Source organism: Lynx rufus, unplaced genomic scaffold (genome assembly GCF_022079265.1).
Source record: "Lynx rufus isolate CCGP_SWC_20201006 ecotype Redwood Valley unplaced genomic scaffold, mLynRuf1.p SCAF_8, whole genome shotgun sequence".
Classification (NCBI taxonomy): Eukaryota; Metazoa; Chordata; class Mammalia; order Carnivora; family Felidae; genus Lynx; species Lynx rufus.
Genome location: NW_025814896.1, coordinates 104,323,237 through 104,350,900, shown reverse-complemented (window position 1 = coordinate 104,350,900; position 27,664 = coordinate 104,323,237). Strand labels below are relative to the sequence as shown.

At 47.7% G+C, this 27,664-nt stretch overlaps 1 protein-coding gene across 7 annotated transcripts in view; it reads left to right on the top strand.

Moving 5' to 3' along the window:
- Positions 1 to 26,359, top strand: part of BCL2L11 (BCL2 like 11) — a 49,181-nt gene extending 22,822 nt beyond the window's left edge. For 5 of the 7 annotated variants that reach the window (XM_047068291.1, XM_047068296.1, XM_047068290.1 and 2 more), the window contains 2 exons: positions 9,415 to 9,524; positions 21,943 to 26,359. In XM_047068291.1, coding sequence (XP_046924247.1) covers positions 9,415 to 9,524; positions 21,943 to 22,041 — 209 coding nt within the window. In that variant the 3' untranslated portion in view covers positions 22,042 to 26,359. Of the gene's footprint in view, positions 1 to 9,414; positions 9,525 to 12,700; positions 12,823 to 21,942 lie in introns of all 7 variants that reach the window. The other 2 variants (XR_006960147.1, XM_047068295.1) reach the window with 2 other exon arrangements.
- Positions 26,360 to 27,664: the final 1,305 nt, after the last annotated feature.

Genomic DNA, 27,664 nt, shown 5'->3' with positions numbered 1-27,664 from the left:
ACTTCTGCTGTGTCACCACTGCCCGTACATTTCTGCTAACAGGTTAGTGTTTCACTTTGTGTATAGCTGTGATAAATCCTAACTGCGTGAATGAGATTGATAGACTTTTGTGTGTTTTGATGAAAACTGCTTAAGATGGCGCTTCTTAGGCCTCTGTTTTTGCCCCAGGTCTTGGTGTTCGCTATCACTGAGATGAAATACAGTGACTTTCAGGCCTTAATGTGAATTAGAAGAGATTTTTGTCACCTGTTTCCTGGTGCCAGTGTTAAATTTCGTAAAGGAAGCCACACTTACTCTGTAGTCAGGAATTTTTATATTTGTGGTTTAAATTTTCATTTCCTCCCCGAGATGAGATTTTTGGCTAGGAATAACATGTAAGTTACCGAAAGGTAGTAACTTCAAATTGTTTTTAACATTTCCTTCTTAAGGAATGGTACCAAATTAATGTATGGCACCAAAATGTAGTAACTTGAAAAAAGTTTTTAACACTTTTTTTCTAAGTGAACTAATGTGTGGAGTTGTACGTTCCTTTTTTTTTTAATTTTTTTTTTTTTAACGTTTATTTTTGAGACAGAGAGAGATAGAGCATGAACGGGGGAGGGTCAGAGAGAGAGGGAGGCACAGAATCCGAAACAGGCTCCAGGCTCTGAGCTCTCAGCACAGAGCCCGACGCGGGACTCAAACTCACGGACCGCGAGATCATGACCTGGGCTGAAGTCGGACGCTTAACCGACTGAGCCACCCAGGCACCCCTGTACGTTCCTTTTAAAAGGTCTCTGAAAAACACTTTTTCTTCATAGTTGTGATGGAGTAAATGGTGGAATAAACTGGATAGAAAATTGCATACACTACCAGTAGAAGGGACATAGGGTTTATGTCTCTGTCTTAAAGCAAGCTCAGAACTGCTCTCCGTTTGACTCTACTTAGTTTGGGGGTTATTTTTATTTGTTTTTCAAAATAGGATGGCACAGTCCAATCCTCTGTAATCCTCTGAAAGAAATTGAAGCTATAGAAATAGAGCTGCAGCTGTGCAGAGACTTGGTGTGGCTAGGGTCAGTGGAGGGAAAGCAGAGAGCAGTGTCCTGTGTCTGCCCCTGGTCGTTCATCCCTAGTACAGTCCTCCACCACCCGCTGCTCAGGGCAGCACGTTTCAGGAGCGCACCAAGGGGACCAGGGTGGTCATGGTGGGTCTTCCCGAGTCACGTGGAAGGGGGCGCCTGGGCGGCTCAGTCGGTTAAGCCTCCGACTCGGTTTCGGCTCAGGTCATGATCTCACGGTTTGTGAGTTCGAGCCCCGTGTTGGGCTCCACACTGACAGTACGGAGCCTGCTTGGGATTCCCTCTCTCTGCCCCTCCCCTGCATGTGCTCTTTCTCTCAAAAGAAATAAATAAACTTAAAAAAAAAAAAAAAAGGCACATGGAAGGAACTGGTTTAGGACCAGGTTTGGGGCATGTGGTGACTTCAAAAGAGGGGTGACGATTGAGAGTGATTATAGATTATCTTTATAGGCCCAGGAGACTCATTAGATTGAGAATGGGGGTGGAAAGGTTCAGTGGAAGGAAAGGTTCAGTGGAAAGGAAAATCTTTGTAGCGCCCAATGCCCTTCAGTGAGGACCGCACTGCCTCGGGACAAAGCATGTCACCTCTGCCAGGCAGTGGGCACACAGGGCAGGTGACCTGGCATCGTGTCGCAGACGGCCCCTGTACCCAGCGTCCCACCTGCCTGAGATGCTGGGCTTCTGCTGTGGCTGAGAGCTAGCAGGTATGACCCCAGACATAGACCTGAGAACTCCATCTGCCTTTGCTCCCAGCACATCACTGGCTTCTAGTAAAGATGTAAATATGGTGGGCGGGGCAGGGGGGTGTAGCTCAGGTGAGCTGGGGAACTGGGTCTCCTGATGTTGCATAGTAAATGAGTGAAAAGGCACAACACACATCGGTCTTAATGCCTTAGATTCAAACTTCATTGGCTGAAGCCTAATGGTAGACAGGGAAAGATTATGAATGCCGTTTCCAGACTTCTGTCCAACGACGCAGCCTTGGTTTACTGGCAGTTTCCGAATGGTCAGACTGGAAATGGATCAAAGCAGCTTGTTTTGACTTTCTTACTCAAGGCCACGTAAAAGCGTGGGCACCACCCACTGAAAGGAGTGGGTATAAAACACTGGCTTCCTCTCATGAGCTTCATTACTTGCAGTGGTATATCCCAGCAGCTGTTTGCAAAGCTCTGTCTTGAATTCATGCGACCGCCCAGGCTCGACACCGATGTGTACCAGGGGAGAACAGATGGAGGAACTTTCTGAGCACTGATGCTAACTATGATCACTGTGTTCCATTTCTAATTGCTCTCATTATTCTCCAGTGGCTCAGTGGAATTGATGCAAGTTTACCAACAAATAAAGCGATGCAAGAGAGAAACAGGCCCATGTGCGTGTGCACGTGGTGAAATTGGTCTCTAGCTCAGTTTCCGAGAATCATCAGTTTCTGAAGGCGATTCTGATAGCATTTTCTGCAGCAAAACTTACTAGAGTGGTAGTTGTCTTTTCCCCTGTGGCCACCTGGGAATCCTGGGGCAGGTGGGACAGCCTGATCACTCGGGTGGGTTTCCTAAGGAACTCTTAGCAGGCTGGCAGGCTGTTTTCCTTTTTTCCTCTTGTAAGCTATGGATAACTGTGCCTTGATATTTCTGAAGATACGCGTTTAAATAAGGAGACTGTTGGGTTGAATTAACATCCCAGGATTTTTATTTCCCCAAAATGAATGTTGAGCTTCAGGGTGGCCACCTGCAAAGGCAGTGCTTCCTGTGGACATCACTGGATGTTTGGCACTGGTTTCAGTGCCTACAGAGGAATGGTCCTTTAGGGGGTCCTTTATGGCTTTGGTTAAATTAGACTCTCCTTGGGGAAATAAATAAAGATGGATGACCCTGAGGTGTCTAGAGGAAGGGCCCCACGGTCCCCAGTAAGTGCCAGGCAAAAACGTGCGCTTAAGTGTGACCTGTTGTGTGTTTAAAATGATCATTTCCTCGAAGTCATCCGTTCCATATCCATCCCTTTAGAGACTGAGAAATCCTTTCTCAGCAGTGAGTTGAATACACACTCAGTGCTTAATTCACGCTGACTACTTTAAAGGCTCATCTTGATTCTGCCTAAGTATTTGTGGATTACTGGACATCTGAAGACAGGATAGTGTGAAGTGTTGCCATGAATTTTAATTCTGGTTCCACACTTGAAAAGCCCGTAGCGACACGCCGGGAACTAAAATAGCGACCGCCTCTCAGAAGTGGGACCCGGACCAGTCCTGCCCCCGGGCAGGAGGCCACAGTCACGTGCGCGCACGTGTATGCTGTGTTTTACGGCACACGCGGTAGGGACGCACATGATATGCGCGATGGACGGCACGCGTGTGTGCCCCACTCAGCGGGACTTCTCAGTTCCACCCTCACAGAGGAAGTCAGCTGGGTGTAGAAAGAGCAGCAATGGCCTTGTGATGGGGTCACTGTTCCTTTGAGCACCTGCCATTGATAACCAGGGTGGAGGCACTTGGGTGTTCAGGAAAATTCAGGAGGTGTGGTTGGGCTGGTGCTGTGCGCATTATGAATTGACAATCGTTTTCTTTTCTTTTTCCTTTTTTTTTTTTTTTTTCATTTTCCCACCCTAGCTGGTGGTGCTACAGAAAGCCCTTTCCGAAAGCCCCAGCCTGATTTCACTATCAGCCACTTAACCACGACATCAATTTTTTCAATTGCTGAACTTGAAATTACCATATGGGTTGGAAAATGTTCTGTAACTGAACGGGAACGGTCTGTTAATGAAGTAACACCCGTCTTTTCACAACACAAAGTTCTTTGACATTAAAACATGTCCTCCTTCCCATCCCACCCCACCCCACTGTCCCCACACTGGTATAGAAAAATGAATTAATACTACCTCAGCATTTTTTCTGTAGGAAGTGATGTTACCAGGAAATTCTGGATTGCAAAAAATAATTTCTAAGAGTTTCGATGAAAACTCAGCTAACCTCTCATACTTTTGACAGAATGGCTTGTGTGTGACACAACTGCATTATTTTTGCTTAGTGGCTTTGGTTAGAAAATCTGGACCTAGCAGGTTCCCCCCCAGCTCAGTCTGGTGCTTGTAGGATTTGAGCTGGCTTTTCATGGGCTTTAGGTAACAGCTGTGGGGTGGCTTTACATTAAGATCCGGTGCATACTGTATTCTGCTTTTTTCCCCCCTAAATTAGTGCCAGGCTTATGGAGTGAAATGATTTCTTAAATGCTGAAACTACATTTTCTGCGGGCAAAAATACACCTCACCAGGGGCGCCTGTATGGCTCAGTCGGTTGAGCATCCGACTTCGGCCCAGGTCATGATCTCATGGTTTGTGAGTTCGAGCCCCGCGTCGGGCTCTGTGCTGACAACTCAGAGCCTGGAGCCTGCTTCGGATTCTGTGTCTCCCTCTCTCTCTGCCCCTCCCCCACTCATGCTCTGTCTGTCTCTCTCTCTCTCTCTCTCTGTCAAAAATAAACATTAAAAAAATTGTTTAAAAAAAAAATAACACCTCACCAGAATTTCCCCTTTGGAGAATTTTTTATGTTCATGTACAATTGCCCTAGAAGTTAAAATTTTTATCTTCTTAACTAGTACTAAGAGTTTTTGTTTCAAATAAAGACCCGTCTTATTGATCAGCTATCAACATTTATAGTTGCGAAGCACGACGCACATGGGAAAGTAAAATATTTATCCTCGATACTATAGACTAGAAATGTAAATGTAAGTTATCTTTTTCATAGGCGGACTATCTTACTATAATGGGAATAGTCAGGTCAGTACCTGGATAGGATTAGGAGAGTGGGGGTAGAGCAGCATGTTTTCTGAGTTACTCCCTGCCCCCAAGCCCCACCTGCTCCAGGGGCATCTTTGGAAGACCATACTGTGGATCTCTTCATTGTGGTGGTTCATGCTCAGGGTGACAGTAGCACAGAATTAAGCAAATTAATTTGAGCTCTGACCAGCACTGCCGTAGGGCTAACAAACCAATTCTCTGGGGTCAGCCAGACCCCATTCTTTTGTTCTGGTGGGTTCTCGTGTAACAGACCAATTGTGACAGTCACTAAGATTAAACCAGTGATGAAATTAAGAAAAGCTTCTTCTACCGCCCCCCCCCAAAGAAAAAGAAGATATTTTTGTCACTTCAAAAATAATCTTTAAAATTTGTATTGGAAAACTGCACTCTGTTAACTGAGATTAAGACTACCCTTTTAGGGGCACCTGGGTGGTTCGGTCGGTTAAGTGTCCGGCTCTTCATTTCAGCTCAGGTCGTGATCTCGCTGTTCCGTGAGTTCGAGCCCCGCATGGAGCTCCTTGTGGACAGTGCAGAACCTGCTTGGGAATTTCTCTCTCCTTCCCTCTTTGCCCCTCCCCTATATGAGCATGTGCATGTTCTGGCTCTCTTTAATAAATGAATTAATTAATAAAAATTTTTTGAAAAAGACTACCCTTTTAAAATACAGGAATACAATGCCTTTTAAAATATTCAAAATAGGATTTCTGTCTTAAATAATCTTAGTATAGTAACGGTCTATTCTGTGTACATGTTAGGTAGGTTTTATTGCAGGACGAGTGATGGTCATTAATTTTAGATTTATAGATACAAGGAACAAAAACAAACACTGCCAGTTTTTTTTAAAAGCCAAATGGTGACACATGCTGTGTTAGAGTAGCCCAGGCGGATCAGTCTCTTTGGCAAAAGTTAAATTATATTGCTATTATTGAATTATACCCTATTGTTACTGTTCTAAGTCAACTTAAAAAAAAATACACATAGGGGCACCTGAGTGGCTTAGTTGATTAAGCATCCGACTTCAACTCAGGTCATGATCTCACAGTTCGGGGGTTTGTGCCCTACATAGGGCTCTGTGCTGACAGCTCGGAGCCTGGAGCCTGCTTCGGATTCTGTGTCTCCCTCTCCCTCTGTTCCTCCCCGACTCATGTTTTCTCAAAAATAAATAAATGTTAAAAAAAAAAAATACACCTAACTACAGTTAGATAGCTCTCTTACTAATCTGTTGTTCTGGCCAGTTAGTGCATGCTTACCCTGGTCTAATCCATAATGTTTGGTTACTTCTGCCTCCAGGAACTCCCTGTGGTTTCTTACCCGTTGCTCAGTTTTCTCAGGGTCTAGTCTGGAGCATCTGCACCAGAGTTGTGTGGGAACCTGTAAGGGCTGTGGCCTCCAGGGCCTCCCATAGACACACCTACCCTCTGTATCTCATTGCCACACACCTCGAGGGTATGTTTGTGTTTGTACGTTTATCTGAGCTACTGAAATTTTCTTTTCCATAGAAGAAACATCTACTTACCTTCTTTGCTTCCTTCCCCAAAATATAGCAGAGCAATTATCTCTAAGGTGAACAAGTTAGACTTGGCCACCAAGGTTCCAGATTTCTTTCTTTGCTGCTGGCTAGGTGCTAGTTTGATGATAAGCTGACTTCTGACACAATTTGGCTCCTTTGATGGTCGCCAGCCCAAGCATCAGCCAGGCAGAACCTTCTAAACCACACAGGTAGTAAGGGTGTTAAATAGAATGCAGTAGGTTTCATCTTCGGGTTGGGGGAAATTAACCAGGGGAGTTACTTCTGTTTCATGTTGTAACAAGTATAAAGTTTACTTAAAAGTGTCTGTGTCCAGAGAAACTTAACATTTAAATGCTGAAATGGAGGGGTGCCTGGGTGGCTCAGTTGGTTAAGCGTCCAGCTCTTGATCACAGCTCAGGTCTTAACCTCATGGTTCGTGGGATTGAGCCCCACATCGGGCTCTGTGCTGGCAGCACGGAGCCTGCTTGGGATTCTGTCTCTCCCCTCTCTGCCCCTTCCCAGCTCACGCACTTTCTCTCTCTCTCTCCTCTCTCCTCTCTCCTCTCTCTCTATCTCTCTCTCTCAAAATAAACATTAAAAGAAATAATAAATGTTGAAATTTAATCCACAAAAATGTAAATTCCACAGGAGCAAGGGTTGGCCTGTTTGGTTGCTGTACCCAGAGCACCTCCGAGAATGGTGCCTAGCATACGGGCATTCGTATTTGTTGGGTATGTTCGTGAACAGCTTGATTTATTAAACATTGGGTAACTTGCCAACAGTTTTGACCTACCATCTTTATAAGACATATAACCTATATTTCACACTTTTTTTTTTTTGGATAATTGGTATTTTCTTCACTTCTGACTCTAGGTTTGAAAGCAGATTGCCCTTTTTTGAACTCTTAATTTTATTTTTAAGCAAACTCTACACCCAGCATGGGGCTCGAACTCCCAACCCCCAGATCAAGACTCACATGCTCCACTGACTGAGCCATAGACAGGTGCCCCTGCAAGCAGATTACTCTCTTAAAGAGAGGCTTGTACAGTAAGAAACAAGTGGGCCTTTGAAGCCCAGAGGAGGGGTGGGGTGGTAGCTGTTAAGTGGCCATGAGGCGTCTTGCTTGCTGATCTGGTCGCCTGTGTATGGGGGCAGGTGTCTCCCCTATAGGGCCGGGTAAGAGGATTGCATGACACAGCTCACATGAAACATTGCAGGCTCTGGTGTGTAGTCGGCACTCGAAGAAAAGAGATTTCCTTTCCCTCGGGGGTGAGTTGACCTTTTTAACAGCTTCTGAAGTTAGGGGAAAAAATACTTGATTGCTGACAGTATGAAAAGAATAGTAACGATCGGGTACCTCTGATAGAGTAAAATCCTTAAAGTGTTATAAACCCCCAAAAAGGGAGTAGACTGTTACATTACCACCTGGCATTACATCCACCCTGAAATTTTGGGTTTTGCCAGTTTTAAGCCATTTAAATGAAACTTAATTTTAATAGGCTTTTACAGAGTAATGATAAAAATATTTGTGTGGCAAAGATACAGCCAAAGTAGTTTTTAATGTGGTTGCAGGTGTATTCAGGGGACATGCCTGACTTCTCCTAAAAGTTTCTCTGTGGTCAGTCTTCGTGTTTGCCCCTAGGGCTTTCTTTAGGAGTCTTCCCTTGGTTTATTCACAGAGCACAGATAATTCTGTGCTCTTCTTCAGACACACACACACACACACACACACACACACACACACACACACACCCCCTAGTGCCCAGCTTCTCAGGCACTCACTCTTTGTGAGGTCATTGTTGCATTTGGGTGGGGGTTGGGGGGGACAAAGAAGATGGGACAAAAGTTTTGAGAAGACCTGGTAAAAACTCAGTTTTTTACATTTTTTCAGAGTGCACTTTTCAGTGCTTTTACAGAGCTATGAATCCCCATCACTTTTACTTAAAATGGTAAAATTCAGAAACCCGGAATGTAAAATATTTTTATAAAAACACAACACAGAAAGCCATATGTATGGCATTGCAAAATCTGATTATTGCAGGCTTTTGAATATTTTGCCATGGTTGGGACATAACATTCGTGTTAGATTGTGAGTAGTGTGCCTATTTTCTCAGTAAGTTAAGTCACAAACCCAAGAGCCTGGTCTCTTTTCCCCAGTTGCATCACTGAGCCGGTCTTTTCTGAGTATGGAGAATGCCATCTTCCTGGTGCATGGTGGGATCTTTTGATGACTCCCGTTTTTGCTCCCCTTCATGGCTTCAAATGGTTTCATTAACAGTTGAGTGGACTGGGTGTGAATGTTAGTGACAACTTGATGAAGAGGCCAAGTCCCTCTTTTTTCTTCTTTCAAAAATGCCTTTGCTCCTTCAGCCAAAACGTTTCCTCTCCCCATGTGGTGTTTGCAGACTTGAATCCACCTTTACTGGCTGCGTTAATATTGAGACAAAACACGTATTTATGCTTTAATTTGACCACATGCTAGTATTTACATAGGCTGTCTCATCACCTCCTTGTCACCTCCTTCTGTAGAAACGAGCTCATTCAGGTAGGTAGCCTGCTGTTTCTCAGGTTTTCCCATATTTTGCTTTAAATAGGACAACCATTTCATTTCGTATCTCTACGTGATGTTTGAAATTTCCCTAGGAATTCTACCTTGTGTAAGATCAAAGTATTTACTGACAGCCTAAATTTTTATGTTCTGTGTTTCAAGTATGATTTTTTTTTTTTTTGGTGATATTTATCGTACCATTTTTGTGTTAGTGTATCTTCTTGAAATGGGAGCATGTAATTAATTGGCCAGGATATTTTTTTAATTTTGCAGTTCTGAGTCTCCAGTTTTAAAAAAGTAAGTTGTTCTTTGTCCGTTATTCTTCATAACCAAGTTTATGTGACAGACCTTAGCGCCATAATCTAGTGCATAGTCCTGGAAGTTAGGGAGGTTCCCAAAACAAAACAAAACGGAGTGTGTGAGATGGGCTTGCTTCTAGAAAGTTGCCTTTGGAACTTGCTAACTGATTTATGGAAAACCATGTGATTTTTGTTCTGTTTGTTCTGATGCAGCTTCCATGAGGCAGCCTCAGGCTGTACCCGCAGATATGCGCCCGGAGATATGGATTGCACAAGAGTTGCGGCGTATCGGAGACGAATTTAATGCATATTACCCAAGGAGGGTAATGATGTTTTATTTACCCCTTCTCCCTACACCCTCCCCCTCCCCACAAGTTTTTTTTAAGACGACCAGTCATAATTCTGTACTTATTCTGGAAATGTGAGGTATCACTTATGTCTTACCTACCAGGGTTTCTCCTTTCCCGTTTCCCATTTTAAAACGTTTTGTGGGTGAATTTTTTAAGTGCTGGTAATGAAATACAGTACAAGGTGGCAAAGGGATTTCATGAGCACAGACCTTAACACATCCGTGCTAACAAAGGAATTATCAATAGGCTTTGAAATACTCCCACATAAATAGCAATATGGTTTCCAATCTGTATATAGTGTTTCTTCATTCCCTCTGGGTCGTTTGGGTCAAAGTTAAAAAAGTAGGAGAACTTGCATCTTTACTCAGCCAAAAGGAATGATGCCAGCAAGAGTCATATAATGTCACCCCTGTAATGTGACAGTCAGAGCAGGACAACCATTGCCCTTCAGTCCGCATTGCTATCCTCGAGTGTCCATTTACAGAAATGTATTAGGAGGCCATCAGTCAGTGGTCTGTGATCTGGGGTCTAACCATTTTATACCTTGAATTGACTGCCACTGAAATTCTGAGGTGTGCTGTGGATTAAAAAACAAAACAAAACAGAACTTCCCTACATCTTCTTCTGTAGACACAAGTGTACGTTTTGTTTGTTTTGCCCAGTGGCAACAGATATTACCATTTGGACACCTTTAGCCCATGGACGACATTTTAAAATGCGTAAGTAAGCTTTCACTCCAGGAGTTAGGGCTGTTAGGAGTGTAGGCGAGTACTTCTGCACAGGGTACACGAGCAGATGTGTCCTATAATGAAATTTTGGCTTGTTGACGTTTTTTTCAAACAACCAAGTATGAAGATATTTCTGTGGATTTATCTAAAAAGAAGACACATCTTATTTTGTAGAAAATGTTATAATTGATATTACCATCCTTTCTTATGGTGTCTTGTCTTCTGGCTCCTTTTTTTTCTTTCTTTCTGAATATTATGGCTTCTGAACGTTATACTTCATAGAAGTATCTCTTCGAGATTTTTGTTTTTTCCTTTCTTTTTTTCTGGAAGGAGAGGTCATGCTTAGAATACCCCAGTACTTCTGTCCCTCTTTCATCGTTGACCTCTTTGGTAGCTAGCTGTTGCTAAGTAAGTGGACGTTACCTGTTAATTGCTTTTAGTCATTCTTGTTTTCCCGTCCATACGATGCTTTTCAAACTTTTTTTAGGCACATGGAGACATCCTCCTATTTTCAGAGGGTCTTTCATTAATTTCTTCAGTATAGAGTCATTGGTACGGAAGCCAGGGATGCTCTGAAAACTTACCCTGGATCCCCTTCATACATTCCTGTGGGTGTGTGTGGTTGTGTTTGATGGGAAATGTGCTTTAGTATGATTCTCTTATTAAATGAGAAATGTCACACTGATGAATGAGTTCAGGAGTTTCTTACGTGGCTGTCTTTAGCTGGCAAGAGTACCGAGCATCCTACATCTGATGGCTACAGCGTATAAATTCCTTCACAGCCTAGCTCTGAAGTGGTCATTGTTTTTGCAAGGTTGATTGGTTTGTAATTTGCCACTAAAATTATTCTCCTCCCAGCACCCCCAGCTCCTTTGCCTTGGTTTCCCTGAAGGCATTTTGGTGTTCCTGTGTGTGACTGGACTCGGCCCTCCCGGTGGACCAGGAGGGATTGGGCAGAATCAGGACCCCAGTGCATTCATGATGAGGACCTCACGTTGGGGTGGGGAGGCTGACTGCGATTGAAGAGGGCAGGCTGATTCTGGGGGACATGTCCATAATTCAGCGGGAAAAGATGGTATAGTGGCCTCTTGGGTTAGCCTAAGCAGCAAAGTGACCACTGTGCTGGGCCTGCCTTCTTCCCCCATCTTGAAGGGGTTTATAGATGTCCTCAGGCCAGATCTGACTTGTTGGGGCTGCCCAAGAGACGTGAGGCCATTGGGCTCTGTTGCCTTCAGAGTCCAGAAGCTCTGGACACCCAACATGAGCCCACACAGCTCCATTCTCAGGGACTGGATCAGAGCCTTTGGCCACAGAGCCAGGTGTCTTATAAGGATATTGTGTGCAAGTTTCTCTTTAAACTTACACGGAGTATCAGTGACTCTATAAGGCGTCCCCCGGATGGACCTGGTTGATGCACCATGCACACTGTGGTGGCCTGTGTGGTCAGCGCTAAGACACAGGCCAAGTGTGGCATGAGGGTTGGCGCACAGCCAAGCCCACGGCCATCTTCACATAGGCCTTTGAGGTGGATAGTCCCAAGTCACGTGCATTTGGGTCACAGGCCGTTGTGTTGTTGCCATTACCTTGCCTGTCCCTTGGAGGTGAGGGAACGGTGTCTAGCAGGTTATATCCTTCCTCTCCTCCTTTTCTCCCAGGTTCTGTCACAGTCCAGTGTTTCAGAAGATATTTAAGGTGGCCATTTCTGTTTATTCAAATGAGATGTAACCTGCTTGTTCTCAGTGCTTTTGGCGAAATAAATGTCCGTTAGTTTCATTGCACTATCACATGGTTTTCTGGTTGTGAACCTTGTTTTGCATCCCTTTAAAAAAGTCAACCACTGGGAAAATGCAGTCACTGATCATTTAAGGGACTCTAGCTTTCTAAGTAGGCTGGGATATCGGAGGAGGCATAGGGACAGACTGTAGGTTATAACCTGATTTTTTTAAAACAGAGGCAAATACATTCTCCAGATTTAAATGAAGAACCAGTTCAAAACACCAGACCCTGGATGGTGACACGGTGACACCCTCCACCCCCCCCAAAGCTCCAGATGCCTGTCTTGGTAGTTGTTAGGTTAAAAATAATCCCTAGCCTGCAGCCACATTGATGGACGGTCTGTTGTTGAATAGTGGGGGTGGGAATCTGGGGAGGAAATGGGAGGCTGTAGCGGGAAGTAATGCATTCACGTCACCCGCTGGCTCACGGGGTGGCGGGGGGGGGGTGCTGGGAGGAGTTACTTCTTCGGTGAGTGGTGCACGCCGTTGCCTTGCTTTACGACGGTTGCTTTTTAATGGATGTTAGCATTTTAAATACGTAGTGTCTTTATGTGCTTAATACTGTTACAGTGCCTTTTCTAAAGTGTTGGTCTTTTACTGCCATGAGCCTTGCGAAGCCTGACAGGATATTTTCCCGTTTTTTCAGTTAGAGCAATAGAGGAAGGTGTCCTGTAGTTGTCATGTGTTCAGTCCACTTAAGGGCAGTGGGGAAGCCTGTGCCACGGAGCTGTGCAGTCTGAACCCTTGGAGGAGGTGAGAGAGGCACAGGTGAGCGCAAAGTCCCGGTGCATGTTCCCTTTCTCTCTTGTGACTCCATGTCACTGCCCCCGCACGACCCTGCCAGGGCAGAGTGGCCTGTGTGCCCCCCCTCTGCCTGGTCAGTTTGACTGCTCCAAGTCTGGTGTATTTTTGTGACTTTTTTGTTTTGAAATAACTGCAGACTTCACGTGAAAGTTGTAAGAATGGTACGAAGAACCCCCTTCCGTCCGCCACCTAAGTTCCCCACTGTTCCCATGTTGCCACATTGGCTTTAATGTTCTCCCTCTTTTCTACCCGTGTGCGCGTTGTTTTCTGCCCGGTTTGAGAGTAAGTGGCAGGTGTGATGCCCTCTTACTCTTCAGTGCATCGTGTGTATTTCCTACTAATGAAAGTCGCCTCTCACATAACCACAGTGTAGTTCTCAAAATCAGGAAATTAACAATGTTGCAGTACCGTTATGTAATCTGTGGACTTCATCCAAATGTTACCAGTTGTGCCAAAATGTCCTTTATAGTAAGATTAAAAAAAGGTTTTTTTCCGGTCCAAGATCCGGTTTAGAATCCTGTGTTAAGTTGAGTTGTCTTCATCGCTTTGATGCCATTGACTTGGAACCAGTTCTCTCTCAGTCTTCATGATGCTGACACTTTGGAAGACACTTCATAGAGACTCTAGTTTGTTTGATGTCCCCTCACGATGAGACTTGAGTTTTGTGTTTCGGGCAGGAATACTACAGGAGTGACACTGTGGCCTCCTCCATCCAGAGTTTGCACTGGGAGGCCCAGGGAGTCCCTTTGTCCTGTTGCTGGCAAGGCTGACTCTGGTCAGAGGTGGCGTCTTCTACTCTCCAGTCCGTGTGTCTCCATCTGCCCTGGAAGGAAAGTGTGTGTAGAGGAGGAAGAAGTTCCCTTCCCGAGTGTGTGTTCGTTTTGTTTGTGGACCTAAATTCATGGGTCACTTTTAGTTCAACAGGTGACTATGCATTACTCTCCGTGCTTATTTGGATCCTTCAACTTATGATAGATCTGGCCAGCGGCAGCCCGCTGGTGCATTTTCACCTGTCATCAAGCATACAAGGGCCCCAGCAGTGCAGGCGCACATAACGCGTGTTACAGGACAAAGCCCAGGGGCCCGTGGAGGTCGCGCAGCCCCTAGAAGGCTGAATGATGACCTGCACCCACACGGTGCCCTGACTGTCCCAGCTCCCCGTGCCCGGGCTCTTGGTGAACGCTGGGGAGTGTGGGTGGCAGTGGGCCTGTAGGGAGGAAGATGTCTCGGAGAAGCTAGATCTCTGTCTCGAGCTTCACGAAGAGAGCGAGCGGCTTGCATGTAGCCGTGGTGCAGCGTGGAGCGCCGTGTGCTCATCACCAGTTCTCGGGACAGCGTCCACTCGGGTGGGACTCTTAGCCGTGGGCTAAGGGCGCAGTCCAAGTCTGTGGAGCGTGTGCTGGGCCTTCAGAACATAAGCACATGTGCTCTTGGGGTAATTAGACCAGTCTTTTAACCAGCATCTGCCTCCCCCACCCCCGTACCAAAGCTGGGATCATTTACCTCTTGTGGCCTCCTCGGTGCTTTGCACTCAGGTTGTCAGGCCTGCGTTGCTCTGTGCTAAGGTGGGCTGCTCTCGGTTGGCAACAACTTGGGACGTCCTGGTGAGTGGACAGCAATGAGCAACAGCATGGGAAGCTACGCCAGACCCTCTAGCTGGGCCAAGAAGTGAATGAAAACCCTTTCATTGTTCGGTCTGGAGAAACAGTGTATCCTTTGTTTACACTGCCTACTTCCTACTTCTGTCCCAGGCATGTACGGGCACGAGTTGGCTGAACTGCATGTAGACTGAAGAGTAGCACCGAACCAGACAAAATAGAGAGGGAAAGGTGGCTTGCAGACAGGTTTAGATGGAAGCAAAAGTTTAATTGAAGAGCCAGCCATTAGCGTTTTCATAGACTGTATCCGAATTTGAAATCTTTCTGTGCTGTCCTTCCTGTGATGTGAATTCCCTGTGCTGTGTGATTCTTCGTTTTATAAACGATATTCTGTAGATAGCGTACAAGGGAGAGAACGAATTTGTGGCTTGTTTGGTAATAGCATAAGCTGAACATCCACCCAGAGAAAACGTGTTCTCTGACAACATTCTTTTGAGGCCTTCGTTAATTGAATGTAGGCGTTTAATAAAATAAGCCATTTCCTATTACTGTCTGAGCAAACCATAGTGGGAAATTTGCATATCACATATTAAATTTAAAACTACACCTATCTCATGAGATGGTGAGTTGCCCATGAGTTTACAGAAAGACCGTTTTCATGGCAAAAACCATTGGGAGTAGCTTCAGTAAATTGGTGCCCACCATTTATCTGTGATACAGTTCTCAGGTTTCGTGTTTTTCTCGCAGTTGGAGGAAGTCGTTCGGTGTTGTGGGTTTAAGAGCCTTCCAACAACCCCCATCACAGAGATGCTGGAGCCTGTGTGATCCAAGAGTCACCCTTCCTATGGCTTCAGCCCTTCCTGTTTTTCCCTGAGACCTCTGAGACCTCCGCTGATCCCCGCAGTGACTGCGGATCACAGGTTTTCTGAACAAGGGTTTTCCGCGACTTGGGGATAAAGCGTGAGCTTACAGGAAAGCAGGACTCGTGGACAAGTGTGAGAATTTTGGGGTGAGGTCTGGAATCCCGACTCCATCCGTTAATGTCTGGGAGCCCCAGTTTCTGTCCGTCTCTTAGGGATGTGGTGAAGGTTGCGCGGAAACGTTCAGGGGATGGGGCTAGAAATCGCTCTCATCCCTGGCCCATCGTTCTGGCGTCTCGTTGAACTAGAGCTGAAACAGTTCCCGGGTGGTCTTCAAAGTTTAGAGATGCTACCAGAGTTTCCACCTGTCTATGTTTCATTCAACCCGCTGCCTTGTGGAACAAGTTGTGTTCGGCCCTACTGATGCGTGCTGGGTCCGTCTGGGTGCACAAAAACAGGAGGTGAGACTGGGGCGCTGGGGTGTGTTTAAATGGCTGGGTGGGCATCGCCGGGTGCCGTGGCGCCCGTTCACCCTGCCCGCAAGTGCTGCATCTGCCGTGGCCGGTGGGTACACCTGGACGGCTGCCTCGCGGGAGGGGGGGCGCTGGGCCATTCACACAGAACCATTCAGAGGTGCAGGTGCCTGGAGGGGGACTTCAGAGAGGTCTAACGGGGGTTTTTTAATCCTCTTGAGGAAATGAAGAGGCGCAGGAGGCAGGGCTTGGCCGGCCTGCAGACGTCTCACCGCCCCCCGCTAGACTTCTCCCAGCCGAACCAGAGCAGAGAGGTTCAGGTGGTGGGTACAGTGCGTCTCATCGTCCTTTTGAGGCCGGGGAATTTCGGAACTGTGTGTTCTTGCTCCGAGGCTGACATTTATTTCGTCTGGTGGAGCCTCACACGGGAGACGTGAGAACCATCTCTGTCTTCTCTGTGGTGGGCCACGGTGTGGTGCCACACCTCCCGGGGACGATCGGGGGCGCTTCACATTAGCCGGGGTGGGGTCTGGGGTCCGAGGGCCGGCGAGTTAGAGACGTGCCCGGGAGAGGGGTGGCTTGTGCCCTGCCAGAAGCCAACCCAGTGCACAGCAGGCCTGACTGGAAGGCACCCGGAGAAGTGGTTGTTCCACGGACCTCTTCTTTGAGATGATGCATCAAAAATGAAGGAGTTGGATTCATGCAAATGGGACTCATCTGCGGCTCCACCGGCACAGGTCAGCCGCGGCCCCGGTCGCTTGGCGAGCACTGCGGGAGAGCTGGCTCCTGGTCGCTGAGTGGGAACACCACATCCGGGGGAGGGCCTCCCGGCACCCTTGCCACAGCTGTGTTGACATCATAGCACGCGAGGCGCGCGCTATGCAAATGCACACATTGCCTTGGTGATGGAGAGAAAATGAATCTGGCTTCTGGGCAGCACCGCAGCATCAGCTCGACCCCTGACAGCAGTGGGATGGCAAACTGAGCGCTCAAATCTGGGCCAGGGTGCAGAGAGCCCACATCCTCCTGGAGACGTCCACGTTTGGGGGCCCTTTTCCTCTCTCCTCTCTGTCTCCCTCTCTCGTCATTTAAAATTCTCTCTAGGTTGATGGTGGTCTTCCATCGGGATCACTGACGCCGCTCTCTGTCCCCCTCTCACCCTGCCATCTTTGATTGTGGCGACACTCAGCACTGTCCCGGAAGGTGCCGCCGTAGTGCCTTGGGGAGCAGACACCATCCAGACAGACAGTCACCTGACGTATCCTCACTTGCTTGATCTGGAGCACAGGTTCCCTGTTTCTCAGAGTCTCATGGCCAGAATTCGGTCTCTTCTAGCATGTTACCACTGCAAGGTGTATCTATTTTAAAAAAGAGAAGGGACGTCTAGGTGGCTCAGTCAGTTGAGCATCCAGCTCTGATTCCGGCTCAGGTCGTAATCTCGCGGTTCACAAGATCGAGTTCCGCGTCAGCCTCTGCGCTGAGCATGGAGCCTGCCTGGGATTCTCTCCCTCTCTCTCTGCCCCTCTGCAGCTTGCATGCTCCCTCTCAAAGTGGATAAATCTTTTTAAAAAAAGAGACAGAAAACAGTTTAGGGCCTCTTAGGTATTCGGTGTTGAGATTGTATGAGAAAGGGGTTTTTGAACAAGTTTAAAAATTGCTGTGTGTCTCAGAGTTTTATAGGTATTCCTTGCTTTTTGGGTTGTCTCTTAGAATTTGCTATTGATCTGCCTTCGATAAAATGGTAAAGATAGTGCCATGTTTCCCTTGTTACTTTGACTGCCAGGAAACTCTCGGCTAAACGATGGCTCTTCTGCAGTAGATCTCAGCCCTCCCTGGTTCCCAGGATAAGTCTCTCTTCCTCGATGTCATTTCTGACCTCCCTTAACTTTTGTTTTTATCTCATTTGTGTGTTTTTATGGTTAAGCTCCTTTGAGTAATGCTGAGTGAATACGTGTGTGTTGTACTTACTGAGTCATTTGGTGCAGCCACATGGGGTTTGGACCAGCCTTTGGTGCGCGGATCGATGAGCTAGTGTGTTCTACGCAGTGCTGAAGTCTGAGTTGACTTGGAGAAGCGAGCTGTACTGGCTCGCAGCATTGTTGTGAAGACTGTAGAGGTGTGTGGCACGCCATTTTGTTTAATGGTGGCGTCAGGTGATTCGTCTGGACCCCAAGCTGGGGCGCACAGAGTCTGAAGACCTGGTATGTCTTGGGCTGCTTTTCAGAGGCAGGGCTCGCCCCTGCCTGCGGGAGTGTGGAGCCAAGTCCAGAGCTGTGCTCTGCAGGCATGCGGTCGGTGGTCCTCCTGGCCAGTTCTCCGGGCAGCCTGGGATGGGATCAGGGTCTCTTGTATCTGCATACCTGCCTCCCTGGATTGGGCAAGAGAGGATGTTTTACTGTGATTATTTTGGCCTTAAAGTGTAATTAAATCCCAGTACTTGGTTGATTGTGTCAAGTGTAAGTTGAAGATGGTCCTTGTGCGGAAACGACCGTGGCGGCTGGTGCTCTGTCCGCTCGTGCTCTCTCCTCTTGGCTGCTGTAGACAGAGGGAGCCCCAGCCCCCCCGCCCCAGCCATGTGTTTCAGGCTGGAGTGGCCCAGAGTGCCCCAGCTCCCCGCCCTGTATGCCGTCGGCCCTGGTAAGTCCACCTCGTCCCCACTTGAGAACTTTTCCCTGGCACAGCCCCACCCCCCAGCTGCCACCCAGGTGAGCCTGTGTGTCCTCTGGTGTGGACGTTAGAGAACCGTTCAGGGATGCTGAATGCTCGTGACGCTGTCTCCAAGGACACTTTCCATATCTTCAAAGCAGAGAACTCGAGTCTACACCAGGGAACCTGGGCTCACCTCTGTGCCTTCCTGCCCTGGCTCTCCCAGGCCCCCACTTGCCTCTGGCAAGCGCTGCTTTCTCTGTCCTTTTATTAACCTCCGTATTGCCGTTGTCCTGCTATCCTGCTATTTATTTGTATGGCGATTCCCCACCAGAGTGTGAGTTTGTTGAAAAGAGATGCTGTTGCATTTTTTTCTTTCAACAGGAAGGACCCTCAGCATCTTGACTCCGTTTTGGCACAGAGCTCCCATTTTGCCAGAACGTGTAGGTGTTTTTCCGCCTGCAAAGTGGGACCCTGCATCATGATTCCACAGGCAGGGCAGTGGTCGCTGTGGGTAGCACCCACGGGTAGCCCTTGGGATGGGCTGTGCGACGCTGTTCTGCACTCGTGGCCGATGACATAGGTATTGCCCATCAGGCCTATGGATGCAGATAACTGCTTTCAGAGTTGGGCCCCAGCACACCCCCTGCCCCCATGCAAGGAGGCATGGGGGCTGCGGGAGCCCCTCGCCCAGAGAGGAGCATGAACTGTCAGAATTGGTTCCTGGAGGGAGACACAAAGCTGAATGTTGAAGGAGTCCATCTTCTGGGCACATGGGATAGCCATAAAAGTCAATTGCCCCAAATAATATAGTTCCTGATCTAGACCATGGAGCTAAAAAGACCCAACAGGATGGGGCCTACACTTTGAGCACTTGTGATTTTGTGTGTGTGTGTGTGTGTGTGTGTGTATGAGTGAAAGAGATCACTGTAATACATAAATTCTTTGTACTTAGTAGCATGTTTCATTTTTTTAATGATGCCCTTTATCCAAATGCATCATATTGATGTACCTTACTAAAGGACTTGAATGAGTTTGATTAAAACAGCGTTCCACAACCCTGACCTGAAAAGTGTTGTTTTTCTAAAGGGGGAAGGACCAAGAACGTCCGCTTAGCACGTAGCCCGAGAGTGTGTGTTCATTCGCTAAGGCTGCTGTAACAAAGTACCACAGACTGCGGGGGAGGGAGTGCTTGAACAACAGAAATGTGTTTATCCACAGCCCCGGAGGCCAGAGGTCTGAGATCTCGTGCTGGCTGTGCCGCTGTCGTGTGCTTGGCGCTGATAGCTGGAGCCTGGCCGGGCGTCCTCACCCGCAGTGGCCCTCGCGCCGCCTGCCCCACACTGGCATCTTCGGGCACCTACGGTGTGCTCCCGCAAACCAGCTGATTCGTACGGCTGCAGGTGCTGGAAGGCGGGGAGTCTGGGAAGCGGGAGCTGCCCGTCATCCAGCTGCTCTGGAGGGATGGGCCGTGCCCACGGAGCTGTGCCAGCCGCGCCAGCTGTCAAAGGTTTTCTGGGCTGGCGTGGCCCTTCTTTGGATTCGGTCGTAACGGCTTCCTCCGTTGAATGCTGTCCAAAAGCAGTTTCTCGCTGGCTTGAAAGCGCGTGTCGTGTTGTCTCGCGTGCTGCCTGAGGGGGCAGGCGTCCCGCTGCCCTTCCTGAGTGGTGGTAGCATCTTGTCGTCTGTCAGGGATTGGGGGTTCCTTTCTCCAGAATTTCCTGCGTTGCCCCCGCCTCCGCCCCGCCTTCCCTGGAACACACCCCATGCCCCCTACATTTAAGATGAAAGCAGGACTCTTAAACACTTGGAAAGACTTCTCGCGAAGTGAGTCCTGTCTGCTGTCATGGCCACTCTCGTCCACCTGATGTCCTCAAAGGGTGGGTGGAAGATTTCTCCTCGCCGACGCTGCCAGTTCTTGAATGTAAAATTAGCTAAGTGTAAGCAGTTGGGATCTGTCACTAATGGGCCTTGCTGGTGTCACTTAGACCCCCTTCTCTGGCCTCCCTGAGGCTGGTAATGACACCTGGCTGACATGAGATTTCCCACCTTGAAGGGATTGCTTAGCCCTGCATTTACGCCTTCTTAGTTTCAGTAAGTCGTGGTTTTATTTTGAATAAGCCTCTTTCAACCTATTAATATTAGTCTAAACTAAAATTAACCTTCCCCTAAATTATTCTCACACACACAGAAAAAGCAAAGTAATTTTGAAAGTTAAATCAAAACAAAGCAATCTCGTGTGTAAAACAGATAAAAATCACAGACTGTGGTTACAGAGCGCCTGTACAGGAATCGCTTACAGAAAGCTGATTTCCTCCAGTCTGGGTATGGAAGGAGAACGGGAAATGCCCTGGCCGTATCACAATCCCATTCTGTCAGACAGGCTTGGGGAGCTCGTGTAAACAGGGCAGGGGCTCCGCTCGCAGCTGGCGTCTGTGGGCCCTGTTTGTGTGTGAGACAGGACACTCGTTCCCAGCCCGACTTGGGGCCGGTGGTTCCGCGGTGGTGCGTTGGAAGCTTCACCTGCGCACGTGAGCACGGGGTTCGTGGAGAGCCCTGGATGGCAAAGAGCCGGTCCTGGGCACGGATGACTCATTAAGGAAACGACCAGGATGGATTGCAGGCCTGGATTGCGAAACGGGTTGTAGCTCCTGGTGTAAGAGGCAGGTGTGTTCCATTGCTGGCTTCGGCTGCTCTGAATTGACACCTTGCGCTTTACCGGCAGAATGGATTAGAACGCCAAGGTGGGCACTCTTCGGAAGACCTGAGGACCTCTGAGACCGCTGAGATCTTTAATCCAGCAGTTTCCTTTTGAGCAGTTTGTCAGCTTATAAACATAAGGTAGTCACCGGCAAGGAGGCTCTTTAAAATTTTTTAATTGCTTTTTCTTTGCTCCCCATGTGGAGCGGGAGGATGAGGGTTGACGCTGCCCGTCTGTGCTCAAGTAAACTGCAGCTACCAGAAATTCACCCTTGGGGTGTCGACGGATTTGAAGGTTAATAACCTGGGTAGTTAGAGACTTCCTTCACATCTCTCTTCTGTCCCCTCCACCCCTGCCTCTTTCAAAGGGGACACCCAACTCCAGTTAAGGGGGGGGGGGCGGGGGTATGGGAATGGCATGGCTTTTCTCCAGCACCTGCACAGAGGTTGATGCATTTCCAGATCAAGGCAGTTCTGGCCAACGATGACCTAGAAAGCATAGTGTTTTAGAGAAGCAAACAGAGTTTCAAGGATTCTCTTTGAGGCTCCAAGCATTCTTTGGGTTTCTGTAAAGCAGCAGATCATTCAGTCTACTGCTGTCTACGCAGTGAGGTCTTCCTCTGCAAGGGAGGTTGTAGGAGGGCCTCCCCTTTCGCAGTCTCGGGGAAGAACCCGTGTTCAGAAGATGGGGTGCCTCCCGAGCTGGGTAACAGTGGGATTGGTGGTTCGCTTAAGTATAGGCATTCCCCCACCCAAAAAATAACATCAGGGCTGAGAAACTAAGAAGCTTTCCTATTGTCGTTTCAGGTCTTTTTGAATAATTACCAAGCAGCCGAAGCCCAGCCCCAAATGATTATCTTACGACTGTTACGTTACATCGTCCGCCTGGTATGGCGATTGCAGTGACGACGGGTTCCTCGCGGAGCCACATGTGTGCAGACATTTCACGTGTTCACGCCAGCAGGCCCCAGCACCACAATTTCTGGGGGCCACTGCTGTGCAGCCAGCGGCCCTGTCCCCGACGGGGCGTGCGGGCAGGCCGGCCAACGCGTTCCCGAGGACACCGCGCTGCATGTGGACCGGACCTTTCTGTTCACCACACAGCAGAATTTCTAATGGAAGTTTGTTGTGAATGTAAATGAGGGAGGATTCTTTTAAAAAAAAAAAAAAAAAAAATTATGTACAAATCATGGTTCTTTGGAGCAGGATTTTATGCAAGAATGGTGTTTACACGCGGTGTGGGTTTTTTTTCCACCTTCTTTAATAAGAGCAGGTTTTTCAAAAAGGAAATGGAAACTTTTTAACCAACTCGTGAATGATTTTTGTACTAAAATTTTAAGAACCTGTTGCCTACTCTCAGAGGATTATGTAAACTCTGCAGTGGAAACTGAGCCAGCTAATTTATAAAGCTGCCTTCGTTTCTTTTTAGAGATTACTGTACAGAATTTTTAAACGGGAGAGGTATGATATGGCCCCCTCCCTTCCCTGCCATTGCCTCTTTGACATACTTTGTTGTTTTGGTTTGTTGTTTTTTGTTTTTTGTTTTTTTTACCATTATTATTAATACCAAAAAGTTCTTATGAAATGGAACTGATTAAAGGGGCAGAGGGTCTGTTACCAGCCTGTATTGATATGCCACTCCCATCTTGTAAATATTTACTTACCTCCTCAAATTCAATTGCACCTGTGGCAAAAAGTTTAAGGCTCTTCTCCGTGTGTTTTTCCTTATCTCCCCTGGCGATGGCTCTTCTGGTCTGCCTGGACGGCGATGCGCAGATTTGGTCCAGCGTGTGCTCGTGATAAAAGGTAATGGGGTCAGGACATGAGTTAGGATCTGCCTGTATCATGCACGCTGGGACGGGCTTGATGTTGGTCTTCTTTGGTTTCGATGGGCTCATCATTTAGAAGTGTCCTGAGGAAGGACTGGCAGTAACAGCACAGACAGGCACCGTCGGCTTTTCTGGTTGCAGACTTTCCCATAGTCACAGGTGCACTGTCTGCGCGCGGCCACAGGTGGTGAGCACGCCCCCTCACAGCTGAGTTCCTTGGACTGCAGGTGTCCGAGCCCCGGCCCTCGTGGGAATTGGCACAGGCCTTGGGGCTTGAGGCGGCTGTTTCCTGGGCATCCAGGCTTTTCGTCCCAACTCCCAAGTTCATCTGGCCTTTGATGCCTGACGCTTGGTTCCCACCCCCCTGAATCCGTTTTGAAATGAAGGCTTAATCCCGCCTTCGGCAGTGCCATCAAAATCCTCCGTCGGAGCACAGATCTGAAGCGGCCTCTCAGCCTCCTGACAGCTGTCGGTTTGACTTGTTCCATTTCCCTCGGGACGGTTGGGTTTTGTGGGAGCGCCCTGCGTGCGTCCACCTCTGTTGGGGCTGCTCTTTCTTTCTCCCCCTTTCTGGGACGGAGAGCCCGTGAGTTGGGCCATCATCGCAAAGGCAGTTAACTGGGGAGACCCAGGAAAAAGATCAGGAAGCAGGAAAAGAAGGGAGGTGGAGATCATTTCGTGAACCCTATAACTCTGACAGTCTTTGAAACATCAGACCATTAAACAGCTTTTTGAGAGAAATACATCAAACCGAGTCAGCACCAACAGCTCTTGTTTTGCTGTTGGCCCCTAAGAGGACCAGTGTTTTCACATTATTAAATTAAGTGGGGAAATTCATTCATTTGTATCTTCATAATTCTATATAAATATAAATATATATATATGTATCTATAGCATATACATTTTTTCTTTTAGGTAGAGAGATTTGCTTCCAAATATCCTTCCTTTTTTAGAATTTTCGTTTCCCCCAAACTCTCCTTGGGGTCTTGAATAGTTTTTAAAGCTGTGTTGAGTGTCAGCTTGCGTTTTCGATGTGTCTCGAACCCCTTTGTAGGGTCGTAAAGTCCACGCGGCTGTAAGGCAACGGTGGGCCTGCTGGACACACACACACCAAAGACATTCGGTTCTGGACGCCTCGCCCCGACCCAGGACCTCCACACTCAGTGCCAGTCTCTCCGACTGGGGCACTTTACTCTGTTTCTGCAATACTGCGGCTCCCTGGGAGCGGGGCCCGAGGGCTGTGTGCTGGCCACATGTACAGGTTTACCTCTGGCTCGGTGGCCTCCTGGCCTGCAGGCCGGCCGCGGAAGCAGCTCGTGAGGAGATAGGAGATTCTATGAATTGTAGTATTAAGGAGCAGGCTATCGCACCAGGACTCAAGAGAGATGACTGGACGTTTCTGTACTGTATGCGTCTGTTTATCAAGATGCCTCTGGAAGGTATGCCTACTGTGGTAGACCTTGTATTTTCTCTGTCTTTTACTTTTTGTAGAAAACACAACGTGGCTAGATCCCTTTTTGGAAACTGAATGCGGGTTTTGTGCCTTGACCACCTCTTCTCACGTGAGGTTTGTAGAAAGTGTCCTGTGACTTAGCACAGAAATGCAATAAACACATACAAAATACTTTCATGAGTAATGCTTCCAGTTAACTGTGCTCCTGCCTAGAAGGGAGTTTACGAAGAACTCTTTTGGGTGGTTGTGGAGAAACCAGGTAAAAATTCCGTCTGATGGAAGTGTATGCAGTAGAGAACAACTTTCTCCTGTTTCCCCCTTCTTGATTATGTATATATTTTGACTATTTATTAGATTAGGAGGTCACATTTTACTTACCAACTGAGCCAAATGTCTGTGTGCAATTGTGTTTCCTTTACCTTTCTTGTAAAATTTTGTACAGCATAAATAAGTAAAAATCACTGTTTTTACTAAACTTTTTCAGAATTGAGGATTGTAAATATTGTAGATTCTTTTTCTGTGTAATGTGTCCTACTGTTTCATAATGCTGTAACTTGTAGAAATATTGTATATTTATTTCCTGCTTATTTAATGTCTTAAGTTTTGAAAAGTGTTGACCTCCCTGCCCCCCCCCCCGCCCCCCTGCTGTACCATTAATCGCTTTTTGACTCTGACGTGGTGACCGCTCAGCTCCCTGAGCCACACGGTCTTCCCAGGCTGGCCCTCCAGCTTTGGTTCCTGTAGTTTCTGGTCACATGGGTTTCAGTTCTTGCGGTTTGCTCTACTTTTGATGAAGTCTGTGCATCGCCATCAATGAGGGACCATTTGGCAGGTTACCAAATTTTACAAGAAATATCCAGTGACTTTTTATTCCAAAAGAGCGAGCTTCTCATGGAAGCAAATTCTATTAACACCGGGCCGTATCTTTTTTTTTTTTTTTTTTTTAATGTATCATTGGCAGTTGGGACAGATCTTTCTATTGAACACTTGCCCCTGACAATTCAGCGTTCAGAGAAATAGAAGCGTGCCTGCTCTGGAGGTACTGCCATGGAGTGAGTGGTTCAGGGGCAGGAGGAAGGGACAGGGGAGACAGGTGGCTCCTGCCTTGGGAGTGACTTCAGGACCACCTCATGCCACTAATCCCTTTTTGGCAACTGGTGAGTAGTTGAATTACCCCCCACCCGCTGTGTCCTGTGCTTTGAGGTGTGGACTAAATGGTCTTCAGGAGCTACTTGTATAGACCCTACCCCCGTCCCCAGCCCTGAGCCGTTTGGTCCCTACATTTGATCAGCCTGCTTCTTCAGGTTGTCGTCTTCTGCTTCTCTGTTGCCTTTGAGAGAGGTTGAGGGCCCCACTAGACTGGATGTTACGATGTGAAAGCTTCTTGGAAGCTTTAGAGACTTCCTAGTGGGTCTGTGTCAGTAGATGGTTCTGTCATCCCTGCTGATTTAGCCTGGTGCCTGTGTGTGCCCACTGCACACATGCGTGTGCAGGGGTGTGTCCACACGTGACGCTAAGCCAGCTGAGGTGACTCCTGTTCTCCAAATGGCATTGCATCTGAGAAGCGTTCCTCAAGCTCCCAGCTAGGTAACTTGACTACTTTCGTCCGGAAACCTGACTTTAGAAACTCTCCTAAGTCGTATGTCCAGATTCTGTGACCACTAGTTACTGTATCAGAACTCATCAGGTACACATTTATAAATAGCACTGATCTGTCTGTATACTGACCCATCACTAACTTGTTTCCTAGGACCCAGCGTATGTAGCATTTGTATTGCAATTTCCCTGGCTTACTTGTGTTTTGCACTGATGAATTTCGACAGGGTAATTGCCACTTTACTTGTGCAATACTGCTGTAAATAACTGCAGATTTTTTTTTTTTTAAGAAACTTAATCTTTTATGTTCTTAATGAAGTTTATACAAATAAAACTTTCAACTAGTTTTGGTGAGCTGTGTGATTTGTTTCACAGAACGGTGGAGAGACAGCTGGAGTTCTGGATCAGTATCTGCACACCCACACCTCTGCCCTTTGTCAGTCACAGAATGTATTACCTACGTGTAGGTTTTGTGAATTCTCGCTCGAAGACAATTCTGTGTAGCATACTTAAAAGCAAACCACTCTTAAGAGTTTTGAAGTGGCTGGCGGGACCTTCTGCATGGTTTTCTGCCCACATAGGCAGATATGACTCAGCACCTGGGGTGGGGGGGGGGGTACTAGGAGCCAGCTCTGTATTGATTAGTGATCAGGGCAGATTCCCTGCCATCTCATCCCCTCCCATAGTTGGAAGAAAAAACAAAAGGTGGGAAGTCTGGTTTGACTCTGGCGGAAAGGGCTTGTCTGCAGAGCCGAGGGGATCACCAACACGTGTCTGGGGCCCCGGGTGTGAACTGACCGCTGCCGCCTTGGGAGGGTTCACTGAGTTGAGTGCTGGGGGCACTGTGCTCCACAGTGAGTGTGCACTTGGTGTAAGGGATGACAGAGACCGTAAAGCTTGGTTTGGGGGCATAGGCTATAAAATCCTAAATAAGTAATTGTAGAATTTGCCACTGTTGCTTGGAAGCAAATGCTGGGAGAGTTAAAGACTGGCCGGGCTTGGTTGTCAACAGGGTCATCTGTTCATGTGCTTCATTTTAATTAAGCAAGCAATGCATGACTATGGTCTTGTTGCTACACATCTGTGTGTGTATACATTTATTGCAGATCATACTTCAGATCAAAGGTGTTCTGGCCCCCATCCCCCATCCTACTTCCTCACCAACAGACACGCGTTCAAATTTTTCCCCATCCTTTTCTTTGTGGGTCCGTGTGCGTGCACGCGCACTCAGACTACCGTGATTTTGCCTTTTCTATCAATGCAGCAATTTGTACGTGATTCTGCCTTAGCAGTAGGTCGTAGAGCTTCCAGAGTGACTCCACTCCATTCTAACCTCTGCATCGAGTGCACGCAGGTTCGCCGCTTGCCAATGGCGGCCTGCTTCTGGCATTTCTGCCTCTTCAGTGCTGCCCCGGGCTGCCTGGCCAGCAAGCGGGAGGGTTGCGCGGTGGTGGGACAGGGAGGTGGGGGTCTCCGCTCCCGCGGGCTCACGGATGCTGCCAGGCTGGCTCCACTCACACGACCGCCGGCGGCACGTGAGAACATCCGCTTCTCCTCCAATTCTCCGCCAAGTGTCAATACCATGTTGGTATCAGCCTGGACGGGGAAGAGTAGCGTGGTTGGTCAAATTCAGGTTTTTCTAGTTACAAAT